Here is a 17,814-nt window from a genome sequence, read left to right as displayed (position 1 = left end):
CGGGAATGCAAAATGAACATTGCACACACTTACAGATAACATGTTAGAAGCTACTCACACACGCAGATAACATGTCGTCACCTACACACACACACACACACACACACGCTCGCTCGCTCGCTCGCTCTCTCTCTCACAGACAGACAGAGACTCGCTCCGGTGGTTTCCAACGCGGCAAACATCACGCGAGGAGTCACACACACATCACATTCAAACTGGGCGAGGGCACACATGCATACACATCCCACCCACTTCTGCTGCCACCGGTTGATTGGTGTTGCTATGGCGATAGCAGTACGCAGCTGGGAGGCTCAGTGTGCTATCGGGAGTGTGATTGATGGCTGGTTTCACCAGGAGCCCCCAGAGAGAGAGAGAGAGAGAGTGTGTGTGTATGTGTCTCTGCTTTGGCAGGCAGTTACAGGTGTGTGTCACAGATGAGGATAATAATAATAATACCAAACTAATTTCCCTTTTCTCCGTTTACCGACATTGGATTGTAGCGTTGGTCTCCCTATGACCCGCCTCTAGTTGCTGACTGACTGTGACTCCCAGTGTCTGCAAGCTGTGGATGGAGACACTCATTCATATTAATTTGGCATAATTGTCATCATTTTATCATCATTGCCACCCTCTATGATTCAATTAGGACCCACACACACAGGGATACAAAAGGGCTCACTCATAGTTAATCATAATCCTCATTCACTTTGGAGGCCCTCGGGGTGGGGTGGGGGGGCGGGCTAACACACAAAACAATGCATGTCTCACACACACACACACACACACACACACACACAGTAAAGTGATGGCCTGTAAGGCCCCGATGATTAACGTTTGGCTGCAGGCACAGAGCTGTGTGTGTACGTGTGTGTGACAGACGGTTAGGGAACAATGCGTCACGTCTTCCATAATTGAAATGTGATGGAGAGAAGGAAGGAAGGAGGAATAAGTGGAAGGAGAGTCTCTGTGGCTCCTCCTCTCCTTCCACCTGTCCTCTACGCTCTCACTTCCTCCTCTCTCTCTCCTTTTTGTTCCCCTCATATCACCTGCTACTCTGAATTTTCCTCTCATTCCTTCAAATGCTCTCGCTCTCTCCCCCCCCTTCACTGTGTGTCTCAGTGGGATCTGCACATTCTAATCTGTTCTGCTTGAATGCCCCTAACGGACAGACACACAGTTTCTCACACCCACTAGCTCACTTTCATAGACGCCATGACACACACTTTTTCCTCGCTCTCTTTCTCGCTCTCTCGCTCTCTCTCTGACACAAATGAGCACCTGCAGGCTCACTTGGATAAGCGCGCACACACACACACACACACACACTAGCGGGCTGTCTGTCTTGTCAGCAGCTGGCTCCTGGGGTCTGCCCTTCTGCTGCTGTTTTTGTCTACTCCTTCATTTAATATTGGAGTGTGTGTGTGTGTGTTAAAGAATGTGTTGGTCTGTGTAGCACGATGTCTGTCTAGGAGTGAGCTAGAAAGCACAACTTTTTTTCCCTCGCTCTTCTTTCTAGGAGTTTTTCTCGTTACTAATTAAAGTGGACATCATGGCCTCCAGGCTTCCGTATTCTTCATTGTTTCTTCCTCGTTCTCTTCAGGCTATGAGAAGTACAACTCAATGCGAGCTGACCCCGCCCTGTGTTTCTTGGAGAGGGTGGGCATGCCAGACGCCAAGGCCATCGCCGCTGAGCAGAGGAGCTCCGACATGATGGCAGATGGTGTCGAGGGGTAAGAGAGCGAGCTTCTCTACTTCCCCCTCCCCCTTTTCATTCTCTACTTTCTATCGTATATTAGCTTCAGATAGTCTGACACAATGACTGATTGATTTAAAGCATGTAGTCCAGGGTCTCCGATAGATGTGACTGGAAACGGGTGCAGGGCCACATGTTTTTGTACGTGATGTCTTTTTTTATTAGTTTAAACTGCTGCCAACTTAAATTAAGTTGTCTTTACATAAAGTCCCTCGAGTTAAACTTGAACCTTACTTTGTTCAGTGTCTTAATGTTTTGCCTTATCTCCTTCTATTAACATCTCCGTGTTTCTAATTCCTCAAATATTAAAAATGATCAGTGAAATTGAAATCATGAATACTTTGGCCCCCCCTAACCTCTACAGTGAGGAGGAAGATCCAGAGTACAAGCCACTGCGGATGCCTTTCAGAGACGACATGGACGACTTCACCAACTCTCCACTGGACGACAAAGACGACAACGTGGAAGGTGAAGCTGAAGGTAAACTTTGAATTCAAGCACGAGAACCTGCACCATCTCACAACCCGCTTTTAAATCCTTTCACAATAACAAAACACAGATGATGAGGTTCCTTACATCTCTCCTCTCATGTAGCCAAATCAGGTGAGAACGGTCAAGGAGTGGGCGGAGCCTCGAGCGCCAACGAGCGGCTCTACTGGCCGGCGGCCTCGGCTCTCACTGCACGGCTGCGTCGCCTCATCACGGCCTACCAGCGCTCCAACCGCAGGGAGCAGCAACGCCAGGAGGCCCTCAGCCGACCTGACGGCCGCCGGCGGCGTCGCAGGGACTTCCTGCCCGCCATCGGCATGGTTACCGACGCGGGGGTAGGAGGGGCAACTTACATCCAAGATGCAGCGGCGGTGTTCCTGACGGACGGAAGCCCGTATCTGACTAAAGGAGGTGCCTACTTTGCCAAAGGCGGGCAGTTCCTGCCGGAGGCGTCGCCGCTGATGACCACCGGTTCGCTGATGACGGACGGAGCCATGTACTACAAGGAGAGACGACAACGGTAGTTCTTGGACATGACCGACTGCATTGCACCCGATGTTGGTCTTTGTAGTTTAACATTTACTCACACATTGGGTTTGTTTCTCTGTCAGATGGACTCGTCGCGAGGAGGCCGATTTCTACCGCGTGGTGTCGACGTTCGGAGTCGTCTTTGACACCCAGCGTCAGAAATTCGACTGGGCGCAGTTCAGGGCCTTCGCTCGACTGGACAAGAAAACTGACGAGAGCCTGGAGAAATACTACTACTCATTCATCGCCATGTGTAAACGGGTCTGCAGGATGCAGGTCAAGACTGAAACAGGTAAGAGGAAATGTTACTGCCTTCTGTATTGTCACTAAAATAACTTTGAGGTCAGTTTATTTGGAGAAAAAAATAGTTCAATATGAGATTCTGTTTTATTCTGTCTCTGTCTTTTACCTCATCAGAACTCCCAGACCCGACCCTGATCATCGACCCCATCACAGAGGAGCGTGCCTCCCGCACCCTGTACCGCATCGAGCTGCTCCGGCGCATCCGGGAGCAGGTCCTCCCCCACCCGCTGCTCTCGGAGCGCCTCAAGCTCTGCCAGCCCTCCCAGGACCTGCCTGAGTGGTGGGAGAGCAGCCGCCACGACCGGGACCTGCTCCTGGGGGCCTCCAAGCACGGTGTGAGCCGAACGGACTACCACATCTTTAACGACCCCGCCTTGGCCTTTTTGGACGCCCACCAGCGCTTCACAGGCCAGCGGGGGGGTCGCAGCGGTGCAACGGTCCAGGGTATGATCACCAAAGCAGGAATGGGAGCGGCGGAGACCAACCCTGCGCCCCTCCTCACCTCCGCGGAGCTGGCGAGCGCTGCAGCGGCTGCCAAAGTTGCTGTTGCTGCAGCCAAAGAAGAGGAGGGCGAAGGAAAGGAGGTGAAAATGGAAACTGAGCAAGGAGATGTCGACGACATCCCGTGTATCAAGACTGAAACTGTTGACGAGCAAAAGGGAAATGAGGGGAAAGAGGAAAGCACTGCTTCGCCGAGGATCGAGGTGAAGAAAGAGGAAGAGGAGGAGGCCCAGCCAAAAGAGGACCAGGAAGAGCAGAAAGAGGAGCAGAGCAGAGAAGGAGAGACAACTTCCAAGCCGGCAGAGGACCAAGACAAACACTTGACCGAAGAGGAGAAGAGCTCGACTGCCGCCGACTCTCTCAGGGACCAGACGGAGACGACCACCGAGCTCTCGGAGCATCCCTCCTCTCCCAAAGATCAACCCGCCCACAAGGCTGCAGAGGAGAGGGAGAACCCAGAGTCTCCTAAATCCCCAAAGTCAGCCAACACCGAGAAAAGCCCGGAGGAGGAGGAAGAGGAGGAGGAAGAGGAGAGGATGGATGAAGATGACAAATCAGAGAAATCCTCTCAGGCTGAAGGTAAGGGGGACGTTTATTGACATTAGCTTAGAGGTAGTCAGTCATTGATCTCAGTGGAACTTTAGTTTACCAGAGATGATGATGTGAAGTTGTAAATGTGTTCTCTTGTGTATTCACCAGTACACGAGAGAACACATTTACATTTATAATTCACCAGTTTATTTTCAGTTTGTCGATCCTCATCATTGCTGACACCACACTAAGTCACAGGCTTATATCTGGTGATTAAATAAGTTCCAGAGGCGAGAGAATCAAAACCAATGTGTATTCCATGGTAACCATTAGTGAAAAGCCTTGTTAATTAAAAGCCCCCCCCCCCCCCCCCCCCCACACACACACACACACAGCGAGCGCTGCGTCCGAGCAGAAGAACTTTGACGAGGAGAGCATCGCGTCGCTGAGCACGTCGGCCCAAAACGAAACCAGAGACGGGTTTTGCCCCGACGACCTACCGGAGACCTCTGCGCTGCAGGCCTTACAGGACCGCGCCTACTCCTTCTCATTCTGGCCCAAGGTGAGTCTCCAATGGTTAACAACGGCCGGGAATGATGAGCTAGTCATTTTAGGAGAAAATGCCGAAAGTACACGGGTTCCAAATGGGAATATTTTGAAGTGGAATTACATTTTGCTGAGCTTTTAAGTTTCAACTGTTGTATTGGTGCTGCAGAATAGTCCATCATCCCCTCTCTCCCCCCCATAGGATCGGGTGATGATCAACAGGATGGATAACATCTGCGATGCCGTCCTGAAGGGCAAGTGGCCCGTAAACAGGCGCCACATCTTCGACTTCCCCAGCAACCTGTTGCCGGGGCACGGCTCCGCCGTCGCCACAGCCGCCGTCGCCACAGTGACCGAGAGCCCGCTGCAGAGGCGGAGCCTCGCCGAGCTGACGATGGCCGGCATCCACACAGCTTACAGTGGGAGTGAGGACAAAACACTATCGCCACAGGTTCATGTGAGTGCTTGTGCAGATATGTATTTATTTTATACATTAACAAAGTAAAGAGATTTTAATTCATCCAGAAGTTAGATTAGTATTCTATCATTATTCTAACCCTGGAATCAGCCTCAATTTACTGTTTCTGAAATCCCAGTAACAGCAATAAGACAAGCCCCTAGACAAGAGGTGTAACTGTTAACCTGACGTTGCAGGAGGACGCTCTGAGCCTGACGGCGCCTCGCCAGAGGAGGAGGAGAAGGAGGAAGATCGAGATCGAGGCAGAGAGGGCGGCCAAGAGACGCAACCTGATGGAGATGGTGGCTCAGCTGAGAGAGAGCCACTCTGCTGCAGAGTCCCAGAGCCAGGCGATAGACCTCACCAAGGTGACCGCACGAAGCTCCTCAAGGCCTTTGCACAGGGGGGGGGGGTCTTCACACAGAATTTGACTATGCAGCAAAACGGCTACTTTCAGTCTGAGGTTTTTCTGAGCTGTCACATCACAAATAAAAGCATCAACCAATCACATTGTGCGGATCGGGTGGAGTTGCGCCTACATTTATAAAACAAAGCGGCGGCTCCGCAAACTTTATTACTCCTTTCAACCGTGGCAAAGGCAGCGCAGACCAGATCCACTCCTTCCGTTCTTACCTTTCACAATAAAAGCCCTAGCTGTGAATAGCCGCATGTATTTCACGTGTGGTTTATTCATCACGCCCCCACTGTTTAAAGGCCTTTAGTATGATTATTAATTTAGAAACTGTATTGCCAAACTTGAAGAAACTAAAAGTCATAGTATTAAAACAAATAAGAAGAATTAAACCAGGTTTATGAACTTCCGTAACTGTTTTGTCGTTCAGAGCATGCACCATCACCACAAGGCCTCTCCCTCATTGGCCAGCTTCCCCAATGCCCTGGTGACGAGCCCCTCCCTCAAGGCCCAGATGGAGTTGCTGCAGCAAGCCCCGCCCTCCGGACACAGAGCCAATGGTTCGCTGGAGGCCGACCTGCCCATCATGAGGAGGAGGCGGGGCCGCAGGAAAAATGTGGAAGGCCTGGAGCTGCTGTTCATGGGCAACAAGAGAGCAGGAGGGGTATGACAATATAGACTGTAGACAACAGACGGCACCTTTGCACCAACACAACACAGTATGAGTGTCTACTTTAAATTCATCTTTCCCTTCTCCGTGTCCCTCTTGGACCTTCAGGATGACGCCGACGGGACAAATGTCTCAGGTGTGGAAGGGGTTCAGGAGTCTGCCCGGGCCCCCAGACCCCTCACCGTCCCAGAGCAGAGCCCCAGTGCCAGGTCTCTGGCCTCCGGCAGTCTGGAGGAGGAAGATGCAGCGGTTTCCAACAAAGAGCTGGGAGAGTGGCTGAGGCAGCACCCAACCTACACCATGGACATGGCTGGATTCACACCAGTACGCCTTCCTCTTTTTATCATGTCTTTAACTCCTTTGTTAGTGTGAGCCGAAGCAGGATCAGATCTTAATGAAGTTTCCCCTCCTGTTAGTCTTCTCTCTAAGCCACGAGTTATTCACACCCACCTCTGTATGTTCCCTACGACAGAAGAGCGAGGATTTACTGCTGTCTCAGTTCTCCAAGCCCAAGCAGAAGCGCCACCGCTGTCGGAACCCCAACAAGATCGACATCAACACCCTGACCGGAGACGAGAGAGTGCCTGTGGTCAACCGACGCAACGGACGCAAGGTAAGCCAATCAGGATTCTCCACAACACATCCACTACAGTGCAGTAGTGGATTTGTCTCTTCTTTACTGATTTTATCAAGACAAACTCATTTTCATCTTCTTGCTCCTCAGATGGGCGGGGCCATGGCTCCACCAATGAAGGAGCTTCCCAGATGGTTGCTGGAGAACCCGGAGTATTCTATTGCCCCTGATTGGACAGACATCGTCAAACAGTCGGTTAGTAGCAAAGAGAACACCTGTGATCCGTTCCATTCATTGTATGGATGTCACCGTGTGCTAGCTTGTGTACTGATGCAGCTTGTGGCCCCGTTGTTTCCTTTCTACTTCCTACTCCTCCACCACACAGGGTTTCCTCCCGGAGGCCATGTTTGACCGTCTATTGACCGGCCCTGTCGTCAGGGAGGAGGGCGTCCGTCGCCGGGGGCGACGACCGAAATCTGAGATCGCCAAGGCAACCGCCGCCGCCCAGGCCGCAGCTGCAGCTCATGCAGCCCAGGCATCACTGGTCTCTGTTGCTTCATCTGCAGGTACAAACTACTGCGAAAGCAACTTTGTTCATCGCACTCTCACACACACACACACACGCGTATGTTGAGGAAAGATAATCACCTTCTGACATTGTGTACCATTATTTTATTAAGCCCTCCACTGTCAAATCAAGTCTACGTTGGAGAATTGAACCTCATAGCCGATATTGTTTGTACTGAAAGATGGAGCTTCATTTTAACTTGTGTGTGTGTGTGTGTGTGTGTGTGTGTGTGTGTGTGTGTGTGTGTGTGTGTGTGTGTGTGTGTGTGTGTGTGTGTGTGTGTGTGTGTGTGTGTGTGTGTGTGTGTGTGTGTGTGTGTGTGTGTGTGTGTGTGTGTGTGTGTGTGCCCGCCCAGGTGGAATCAACCCTCTGCTGTTGAACAGTCTGTTTGGAGGGATGGACCTGTCGTCCCTGCAGAGCCTCCAGTCTTTCCAGTTGGCCGCCGGTCTGATGGCGTTTCCTCACCCCTCCGACCCCAAGCAGGCCGCAGCCGTCTCCATGCTGCCACTCATGCTGCCCGGTATGGGAGGCCTGCCCAACATGGCCGCTGCCCTCCCCAACATGTTCAGCCTAGGCGGTCTGTTCGGCGGCAACCTGGCGGCAGCCGCCGCGTCGCACTCCATCGCCGCCACATCACGGAACACCAACGGAACAACGGAGGCCGAAGGAGCAGATAGCGACGAGACGGTGACGTCGAAGAGGAAGAGGGATGGAGAAGGAGAAGACTTTGAAGAAGGGGCAGAGGAGGAGGAGGCTGAGGGTAATGAAGAAGGAGTGAAGAAGGCGAGGAAGAAGGAGAAAAGAAGGGCAGAGAAATCGGTCAGTGCAGCCACCGGAGCTCCTCGGATCCCATCCGCCAATTCGTCGGCCGAGGCGTGCATCAACGGCGATGCCGCGGCGCTGCTGGCTGCAGCCGGCATGTCGGCCAGCTCTCTGGCGTTCAACCCCTTCCTCCTCTCCACCATGGCCCCCGGCCTCCTCTACCCCTCCATGTTCCTACCTCCGGGCCTCGGGGGGCTCAGCCTGCCCGGCTTCCCCACCGCCTCCACCCTGGCCGAGCTGCAGAGCGCCATGGCCGGAATGCTGGGGGGCAACGCCGTGACCACGAACCCCATGAGAGACGAGGAGGAAGAGGAGAAGGCGGGGCTGAAAGCTTCAGGAGAGGAGGTGGTGGAGGGAAGAGGTAAGAGTGACTTGGCTGAGGAGGAGGATGGAGCGGAGGAGGAGACGAGAGGCGACGATTCAGCCCTGGAGGACGGAGGGCTGGAGGAGGAGGAGGAGGAGGAGGAGGCGGCGTCTCCACAGAAGGACAAGAGTGACTGAAATAAAAACACAAAACTGACTGGCCTTTACATTTCCTCTCCTCCCCCTCGCCACGTTTACACGCCTCCACCAGAAATACCCAAACTATTACCAATCCTGTTTTTTTTGTTTTTTCCTCTTTTTACATTGTCGTTGATTTCTCACTATTTGTTGTTACTTTTTTCCCAGCAGGTATATTTACTACGCGTCGGAGAGAACGAGGTGTGTGTGTGTGTTAACTTAAATCTCTCTGATCGATAGTGGTAGTCAGGGAAAAGTCCTCTGAGCTCCTCCTGTGTGAACGGTGCAACCCCGCCCTCCTCTCCCACGATCCTTCAGATAGGACTCCACAAAGTTCCAGTAGTGCATTTATTATTATTATTATTATTATTGCTGCTTTCAGCTCTCAAATCTTTATTTTTGCTTCCCTCGTCTGGACTGTTTTGTTGTTGGCAGCATTCTTTCTAACATCAGTTCTCAAAACAGCCCCGGCTGTCTGTCTGACAAAGCTGCTGCAAAAGGAATTATGGGTAATGGAGTTGAGTCGAGCTGTTGTTTCAGAGCAGACTGTTGTTTTCGTTATTTTTTCTAGTTCTCACATATCAGACCAGGTAGACTCTGAGGAGGAGAAGCGGACTGGACTAGAACTCAGTGTCACGCACACACACACTGACGACCACAGCATACTTGATCATTAGCTGCACACACTCACACATTCAAATGTCCATCACTACACACACACACACACACACACACACACTAACCCCCGAAAGCCCTCTCTGTCATGTGACTGTTTAGTGGGAGGACTGGTCCCCCACAGCTGTTTTCCTTTGAGCGTGTGGATGCACACTGAACCAATACTGTTAAACCAGTCCCACACTGTTTGAATGCCAGTCTTTGAGTCTTTCCACTGCCACGTCTGAATCCTGTGTCTCTCTTCGAGGCGGCTGGTTTTGTGCTCAGGAGGGGGCAGGTGGGCTGGGTCTGCCCCCGATCGGGCCTTTCCATCGGTCCCCGTTTAGAGGGTTTTTTTTTCTGTGAATGGATTTGTAGCGGTGATCCACACAGGGATGTGATATTTCAGGTTTATTCTCTTTAAAGGGGGTGAGGGGGGTACATGCAATGTTTGTTTTTTGTTTGGAGGTTTTTTCCCGGTCGCTGCCACATTAAGAATCCTTTGTTTTGTTATCTTTTTATTTTTCTTCATGTCCCGGTAGTTCCAGACCAAGTGCTGCTCCCTAGTGACCTTCTCTTAAGACTGTTTCTCTAGTCACACACTGACACCAGGCCTGGCCAGAACACCACTGAGACACACTTTTCACCCGAGTTGGAAATTCACAAAGTTTCCACATGAAGACCAACTCAAGTTTTAAACGCTTGAGAAGCACAGGCGGCGCCCCATTCGTTTCTGCTTTTTTCCCCCCGAGGCCAGTTCAAGTGTCCGAGGCGAATCGAGCGCCGCGAGTGGTTCAAATATTATAAAGTCCATTCAAATACACACACACACACACACTGTGGCCAGGTCATGTTAACATTTGCTATCACAGCCAGCCCAGCATATGCAGAGAGAGGGAGAGAGAGAGAAAAGAGGGACGGAGGGGGAGAGATGAGTTTTTTTTGCTGTCTGGAAGACATCTTCCCCTTCAAGTTCCTCATTCTCCCGTCTAATGCTGAGACAGCAATAATCAAGGCAGCTTTTGAATGTTCCAACATCACTCTCCCAACACACACACACACACACACACACACACACACACACTATATGAATAGCCACAAGTGTCGTATGAATAGAAAAAAATAAACAAAAAACTGTAAATGAAGACAAATAAGTACTGCAATCAATTTTGTCTCACTCTGTTCCTGTTGATGCACTGGTGTTAAAGAGTTAAAATAATCAGGTACCTTTATTACTTAGCTACTTTTTCTTGAAAAACAATGGACTTTTTGTTACTTTTAGCCAGCAAGCTGAAGAGCATTACCTCAAAATTCTTATCTAGCCTTGAAGTTTACAGACATACCATGTAAATGTTTTTTTTTCTTCTTTTTTTGATGTTTGTCTTTTTGTTTTTTGGAGACATCATGTATGATGAATTGTAGCTATGATGCTTTTAATAAAAGTGAATCATGATACTCGCCTAGGAAACCAAACCTCCGCTTTGCATTTTATTTGTTTCGGCCCTCTACTTTGATTCCAGTTATTGTTTACACCACGAGGTCAGACTCCAGTGAAACCAGCTTTGGTGCTGGTCTGTGTACTTCTGGTCCCAGTGGACATGCAGGTTTGTTGAGGAAGGTACTGAATATCAATACACATTTGATTTCACTCATTAATACTTAAGATGGTTATAAGTATAAAAAAAAGCCTGATTTCCAGGAAAATAATCTAAGTTTAAGGTCCAGTTTAAAACAACTGAATAAATGTGGCTTTTGAAGAAGCAGTTGGAGACAGTTCACCACGAAATCAAAAATGCACACACGCCTAATTAATTTAGATTATTTTAGTTTTGGAGACATCAGCCATAGAGAAGTCTGCCTTTTCCTGTAGACTAACAGACTGGGCTTGATTCTGCCCGAGTCTGCCTAACTTCTACACTTCTCTATCATATATATGACAGAACATTTGCAAATCCTCATTTCAGAAAGTGTTTGGCATTTTTTGGAAGGACATGATTTATGTATCAGTTTCCACGCACACAAACACGCATAAATAACAGGCAAAGAAAGTGCGAGACCGCCGTTCGAGTTCCGCGCTATACAAACAACTATTTGTCAAGTGACTCGTCCGTCATTCGGTTAGTCAAGTTAACGTCAACCATAGTATTTTTCTCTAAATCTAACCAGGTGGATTTGTTGTCGCCACTTCCTGTGAAGACGGAAGTTTATTTTGAAAAGACACAATGTAACGAGGATAAACTGACTCAAAACTGTGAACCTAGAGAGTCATAGTTTGAACCTTAGCGCGCTGACCAACGGTTTGGTTTTGGAGTTTGGTGTGACAACGTGTTGAAGGACGTTTTATAGATGGTGTAAATACAACTTGTGCTGTATGTGACAGTGGTCTTAAGAGGCCCGTTAGCGGCCCCTAGAGGCCTCTGTGGTCATTGCGTACAACAGGAGTAGCCAGAGTGAATACACAACTATCTGATTAGATTTAGATGTTAAACGGTATGCAATGTGTCTGCATTAAAAATAAAAACGTGTGTGAGTGTGTGAGAGACATCCGTCAGAAATGGCCTCTCTCCCACTGGAGCTGCTGACAAAACACAAACTGACAGCCAGACTTGTGTGTAAGGACGACCAGAATGGCCATGAGATTTGGGCTGTTCTTTTCTTGTGCCACCAGCATAAAACTAAACTGTATGTTGCATTCAAAGACACTGTATACTGTAATGTAGGATATGTTTCTATATACTTTGTAGAAGCTCACAAGCAATCGTCAGACTGTATGTAAAACTCTACTCCAAAAAATGTACAGTGCTTTTAGACCGCAACAAAATGTATCCTGATATTGTGGAAAAATAAGTCGCAGATTCACGACATAAAGATTGATGCACTCACTACTCTTCTCACACCAACAATCCAAAAATAGAAGCCCTAAGTCAACATCGACTCCATCTTGGTATTTGACAAGAGAAACACGTCATGCTTTGGTGCTGGAACCACAGTTTTGTCATTGGTCGGTTCAGGTCATGTGGTCCCCCCTCTCACTTTGCTCCCACCTGGTGCATTGAGCTACATTCTCAATGTCGGCATGCCAACATGCTCACAATGTCAACGCTAACATGCTGAGGTGAAACAGGTGTACTGTTTACCGTGTTCACATCTTAGGTTAGCATGTTAGCATATTAGTTTAGCATGCGTACATTTGCTTTTCAGCATAAAACACAAAGTATAGTTGAGGTGAATGTTTCGTTTGTAAGTTGAATTTGGTCAAAAACAAAGTTTCCACTTGGACAAATGAACAGCTCCGTAACTGACAAAATGAGGATACAGGCCAATAAACCATCAGGCATCAGCAGGACGAATGGGAACACTGGGGTCCTGACATTCAGTACGACTAGCGTTATGTGTGCAGCGAGCATTTTGTCCAAATGTCAGTTTTAGTCTAACTATATTTACGTAAACTAAGCTAATACATTTTCACAATATGATACTTATGTGTTATAGCAGAATATTCTAATATAATGTAAAGAAGTTACATTCTATTAGAATGTAACTTCTTTACATTATATTAGAATTCTCTTTTGAAGATGAACAGGACATTTTTCAGTTTCAAGTAATGACTGGGTTGTTACTTTCGGTGCTGCTTTAGCATTGATCATGTTTTGATATTTGAGTCATGTTGTGGATGATCAGATGGAGTTATGATGGTAGCAGTCGCCCAATTGCAGATTCAGCTTGAGCAAAACCTTTGTCTATTGTGTTCAAATCAGGTCCATAGGAGTTTACAAGGCAGGTGTCCTTTCTCTAAACACTGACCTGATGCATGAAGTGGATCTGTTTTGCTGAACATAATATTATGCATTTGCCCTCTACATCCTCTAGTCCAGCGGTTCCCAAACTTTTTAGGCCGCGCACCCCCTTCTACATCCCGACTGGGTTCGCGCACCCCCCCCCCCCCCCTTAATAAAAAATAAATAAAAAAAGAAGCAACAGAGCCTTTTAAGCCTTCATAGCCGCATAAGAATCGGACCAATGAGAGAACAGTTTGCTCGCGCGTGGCATTTGTTTACAAGATTTAGTCCGCTGTTAAATGTTGCAGTGTGAACACAAACCGAACAAAGGAGCAACTGCAACAAAGCAAACGAACTGAAGGTGTGAAAACGCCCTGAAACACTGCAACAAAGTTTCAATAACTTTCAGTGACACAAGGCGTCACTTTTAAAGAGCAATACGGATGCGAGCACACACGCACAGGCTCAGAGGCAGATTATCACATTTAATTTACAATTAATGAGCGACTAATGTAGCCAGGATGTCTTCGGACAAAGCATCGATGCGGCGACACAGTGTTGTTGGACACCGGGATCATGCACAACTTTTTTGCTTCTTTCTCCCCAATCATACATTCCACCATCTCTCTGGCAGCTGGCGAGCTCACGTCTTCAGTGATTGTGTGCGGTAGCCCCTTTCTCGCTATTCTGTAACCAGATATGAAGCCCGTAGTGCGTAATTTATAGACCCAACACATGAATGAGACTCCAGTTGTTTTTGGCTGTTTTGTAACTCCTCCAATTTGGATATAAAGAATGTAAGGGGCTTTTGACTTGCACTGGCATGCTTGGTGTTCAGGTGGCGACGTAAATAAGAGCTTCAGACTGTTAGCCAGAACCTCACTGCACACCACGCACTGTGGCTTTGGGGAATCTGCATTGCCAATCCAAGTGAAGCCCAGACACAGATACTTTTCATCATATTTCCTCTTTTTTTCCCAGTCTGATGCTCACTCTCGTTTCCTCTTTTTTACCTTGACTCCGCGATGGGCCGATGTGCTTCCGATTTGTCTGTGCTATCCCTTCCTCCTTTTCGGTCTCCTCCGTCTCATCTTCCTCTGACTCTGGCTGGATTTCTTCTCCCGGTCTCTCCCCAACGCACCTCTCCGTTCCCCTCGCCTCCGATTCCTCTCTCTCTCTCTGTCCCTCTCCTCTTTTACGACTGATAGCTTCAGATGTCCCACCTGACAGTTTTTAAATTAAAATTACATTTTTTTTTAATATTTAATATTATTACACCATCAGACCGCCATTACACTTTTCCTCTCGCGCACCCCCTAGAGGCAGCTCGCGCACCCCACTTTGGGAATCCCTGCTCTAGTCTAATGAGCAGACTTATAAACGCACTGTTACAACTCCTTCATAGTGTCATATTGCTTTTCAGAGAATTATGATGATAAGTGCACAGCAGATGCAAAAGTATACTTATGTACAATATATTATGTTGAACATTGTTGCCCCTGGATGGATCACAGCCAACCCAATTATGTTCAACACAGCTCCATGTCCTTGGTCATGGTGCCACAGCACTTAAAAGAATAAACTTCATCATTCTCACAATTCTGACCCTTTGCTTTTTTATTAACAGCATTTACTTGTACTTTTACTTTCAATGAACAGGTTATGATGTACATTTAATATCAGAAAATTACTTTTGATACTTGAGTACAATAAATATCAGATACTTTAAGACTTTTACTCAAGTATTATTCTAATAGGTGACTTTTACTTTTACTGGAGTAGTTTTCCAGTAAGGTATCTTTACTTTTACTCAAGTATGGCTTTTGGGTACTTTATACACCACTGCTCTGTGTGCAGGCATCATATGTCTCAGTATTACATTATTGTGGGTGATGCTACCATAGACTGTATGTAAGAAGTGGACAGTCGTCGTGATGTCACCAATTGGTTTGTTGACTGCAGTTCTGAAGCATCGTGTTTGGCATTTTGGCCATCGCCATCTTGGATTTTTTATAACCAGTGAACAAAAGTGACCATATTTGGACTGGGGAAGTGTGACCCCATATACGCTAGACACCTGTCAATCACAAGATAGCCCCGCCCTAAAGCTTCATGGTCTATCTATTTGACTCTAAATGGACCATCATGTATTAAATGAACATCATGCTGTATTGAAGCAGACTTTAAACTAGAGATTGAGACATAAACTCATGTTTACAATGTTTACTGAGGTAATAAATCAAGAGAGAAGTAGAGTCATTTTCTCATAGACTTCTATACAACCAGAGGAGTCGCCCCCTGGGGGACATTAGAGAGAATGCAGCTTTAAGACATGAAGCATTGGCTTCACTTTTCAGAACCGGAGGTTGCTGCCTCGATGACACTTAAACTACTGTACCTTTAAAAGACAGACCAGCAGCTTAAACTGAATGGCGGTCCATAGAATGTCCTCACATGAATGGTAATACCAATATATGTGTGAGTGAGGGTGTGTTTACTCTAGCAGACAGTAGAGAGAGGTTGTGTGTGTGTGTGTGTGTGTGTGTGTGTGTGTGTGTGTGTGTGTGTGTGTGTGTGTGTGTGTGTGTGTGTGTGTGTGTGTGTGTGTGTGTGTGTGTGTGTGTGTGTGTGTGTGTGTGTGTGTGTGTGTGTGTGTGTGTGTGAGAGAGAGAGACAGACGTCTGGCCTAATCGCGTTGCTGGAGGAAGTGGGACGTGAAATCCACCAGCCGCCCCATGCGCCACACACACACACACACACACTGAACCACCAACCCAGCAGGCAGTCTTGTCTTCTATCCTCATTTCTCCTTCCAGGAATTTAGAAAAAAAAATCTGATTACCAGACTTCTGGCGGTGTTTTGAAGGTCCTTGTAAAAAATACAAGATCAGATATTCAATAGAAATACAAGTCCAGTGAAATCCATTACATACAGTATATACACTATAAATACAGTATATACCCTAAATGCCATTTAATATAACAGATTGTGAAATAATTGTATTGATTTCAAACAGAATGATGCAGTTGTTTTCACTGTTTTTACTGAAAACACTCAAGAGTTGCTGATATGTTTTAACCAGTTATCTTCACATGCAGCAGAGCTCTGAACAGTGATACATTGGGACAAAGCCTGCCTTTGTTTCTGAAGGCTCTTCAGTCACAAGCAGCTCCGCTGGCATCGTGTCTGCATCTATATCACTGCTCACTGCCAGGCTGCGCTCTGCCAGATAACTTGTAATGAATTTGCCCAGATTAGTGAATATCCAGCCTTATTGTCCCACATATTGTACATCTTGTTGATGATAATCCAGATCTTCAAATCTGGAACCCAAATCAGAAGAAATCCACAATAAAGGGCACTCCACCAGTTTCACTCTGAAGTCCTCATGACTAAGTTAGTCCAGCTAGCGGACGTTGTGCAGCTTGATATCATAATCATCGGAGCCAATGTTCTGGACCTTCATCATAGGGACTCTCTGTTTAACAGTTGTGTGTGTCTTGTGAGTCCCCAAACTTTTTGGAAATGCAATTCTAAATTGCCGGAGTGACTCTTTTACTTTTACAACATTCTTTAAAGATGTAGTTTTGTCTGTGTATCCAAAGCATGTTTAAAAAAATGTGAGTCACTCTGGTACACTGATGGGTGACATGTTCTTTCATTACTGTGAACTTACACAAACAGCCTGCTGCTGCCCCAAATGTGGATTAATCTGCCACTGAAAATAGTCCCCAACAAATGCACTATTTCCTACTGTTTGAGTTACGTTTGATAAAAACTATGGTGACCAGCTATTTAAGGAAATTACTGAGCTTTTATCAAGAATAAAACTAAATGTTTGTGAGCCATTGATTTACGTATTAAGTAGGAACCATTGTTCTTAGTGCCACATACCGGTAGAAGAGTTGTTACATACTGAGAAAAGGATTATCCCAGTGTTGGTTTTGGTCTTTTCATGATATTTAGTGATAAAACAAAAATAAAGAGTATTGCCAGCCATATCCATTAAAGCTGCACCAATCTATATTTTTGTGTGAGCAAGGCTTCATTGGACAAATACTGCTGCAGATGACTGTGTATGGACCTACATCCCGATATTAGCAGTGATCAGAAGAGTTTCTCTCTAAATCTGTCTTTTCCCGCCATTATAGTCGTAAATATATGGAAGACGGTTTTATAACAACCTGAAATATAATGAAAAATGATTCAAACTGTCAAAGACTATTTCCAGCCTAACAAAGACAAACAACTGTAAACCCTGACTCGCTCTCCTGGTCCGATCTGAAAGTGGGCCTATGATCACACAGTGAAAAAGAATCTGCATTTGATGCTTTGTAAGGCCTTTCATTGACATGAATCTATTTCTGTGGATGCTCTGCTGTCTTCTTCTGTCCGCTGTTTTTTTTTTCCATTCCTTCGGTGTATAATAAGAAGATCGAATAAATACCGTATACCAGTGGTTCTCAAACTGTGGGGCCCCACAGTTTGAGAACCACTGGTATACGGTATTGATGTTGAAGGTCAGACCAGCAGACAGACAGTTACATAGCTGGTGAACACAGAAGAGCATTTAGCAGCTAAAGAGACAGATACAACTGCAATTCACAAGGTGGACACAAGCACAACTCTGCTGCTGCTAATATGTCAGGGTTGTGTTTGCAGCTTTGTTAATGGTTTAACTCAACCGTTTGATTGTATAGGCAAAAAGGAAATGCAAAAAAATAG

At 47.0% G+C, this 17,814-nt stretch overlaps 1 protein-coding gene across 1 annotated transcript in view; it reads left to right on the top strand.

Moving 5' to 3' along the window:
• The window catches only part of chd7 (chromodomain helicase DNA binding protein 7), a gene marked incomplete at its 5' end in the record, with an annotated part of 50,522 nt that extends 39,746 nt beyond the window's left edge, over positions 1–10,776 (top strand). Inside the window, 14 exons of the mRNA XM_079285324.1 lie at positions 1,601–1,730; positions 2,118–2,233; positions 2,348–2,762; positions 2,854–3,062; positions 3,188–4,153; positions 4,501–4,667; positions 4,854–5,108; positions 5,306–5,476; positions 5,951–6,184; positions 6,299–6,514; positions 6,663–6,803; positions 6,915–7,019; positions 7,150–7,330; positions 7,688–10,776. Of these exons, the coding sequence (XP_079141450.1) occupies positions 1,601–1,730; positions 2,118–2,233; positions 2,348–2,762; positions 2,854–3,062; positions 3,188–4,153; positions 4,501–4,667; positions 4,854–5,108; positions 5,306–5,476; positions 5,951–6,184; positions 6,299–6,514; positions 6,663–6,803; positions 6,915–7,019; positions 7,150–7,330; positions 7,688–8,655 (4,274 nt within the window). The 3' untranslated portion in view covers positions 8,656–10,776. The remainder of the gene's footprint in view (positions 1–1,600; positions 1,731–2,117; positions 2,234–2,347; positions 2,763–2,853; positions 3,063–3,187; positions 4,154–4,500; positions 4,668–4,853; positions 5,109–5,305; positions 5,477–5,950; positions 6,185–6,298; positions 6,515–6,662; positions 6,804–6,914; positions 7,020–7,149; positions 7,331–7,687) is intronic.
• Positions 10,777–17,814: the final 7,038 nt, after the last annotated feature.

Source organism: Melanostigma gelatinosum, assembly GCF_949748355.1.
Source record: "Melanostigma gelatinosum genome assembly, chromosome: 15".
Taxonomy (NCBI): Eukaryota; Metazoa; Chordata; class Actinopteri; order Perciformes; family Zoarcidae; genus Melanostigma; species Melanostigma gelatinosum.
Note: the sequence above shows the minus strand (reverse complement) of the source record. Positions and strands in the feature narration are given on the sequence as shown.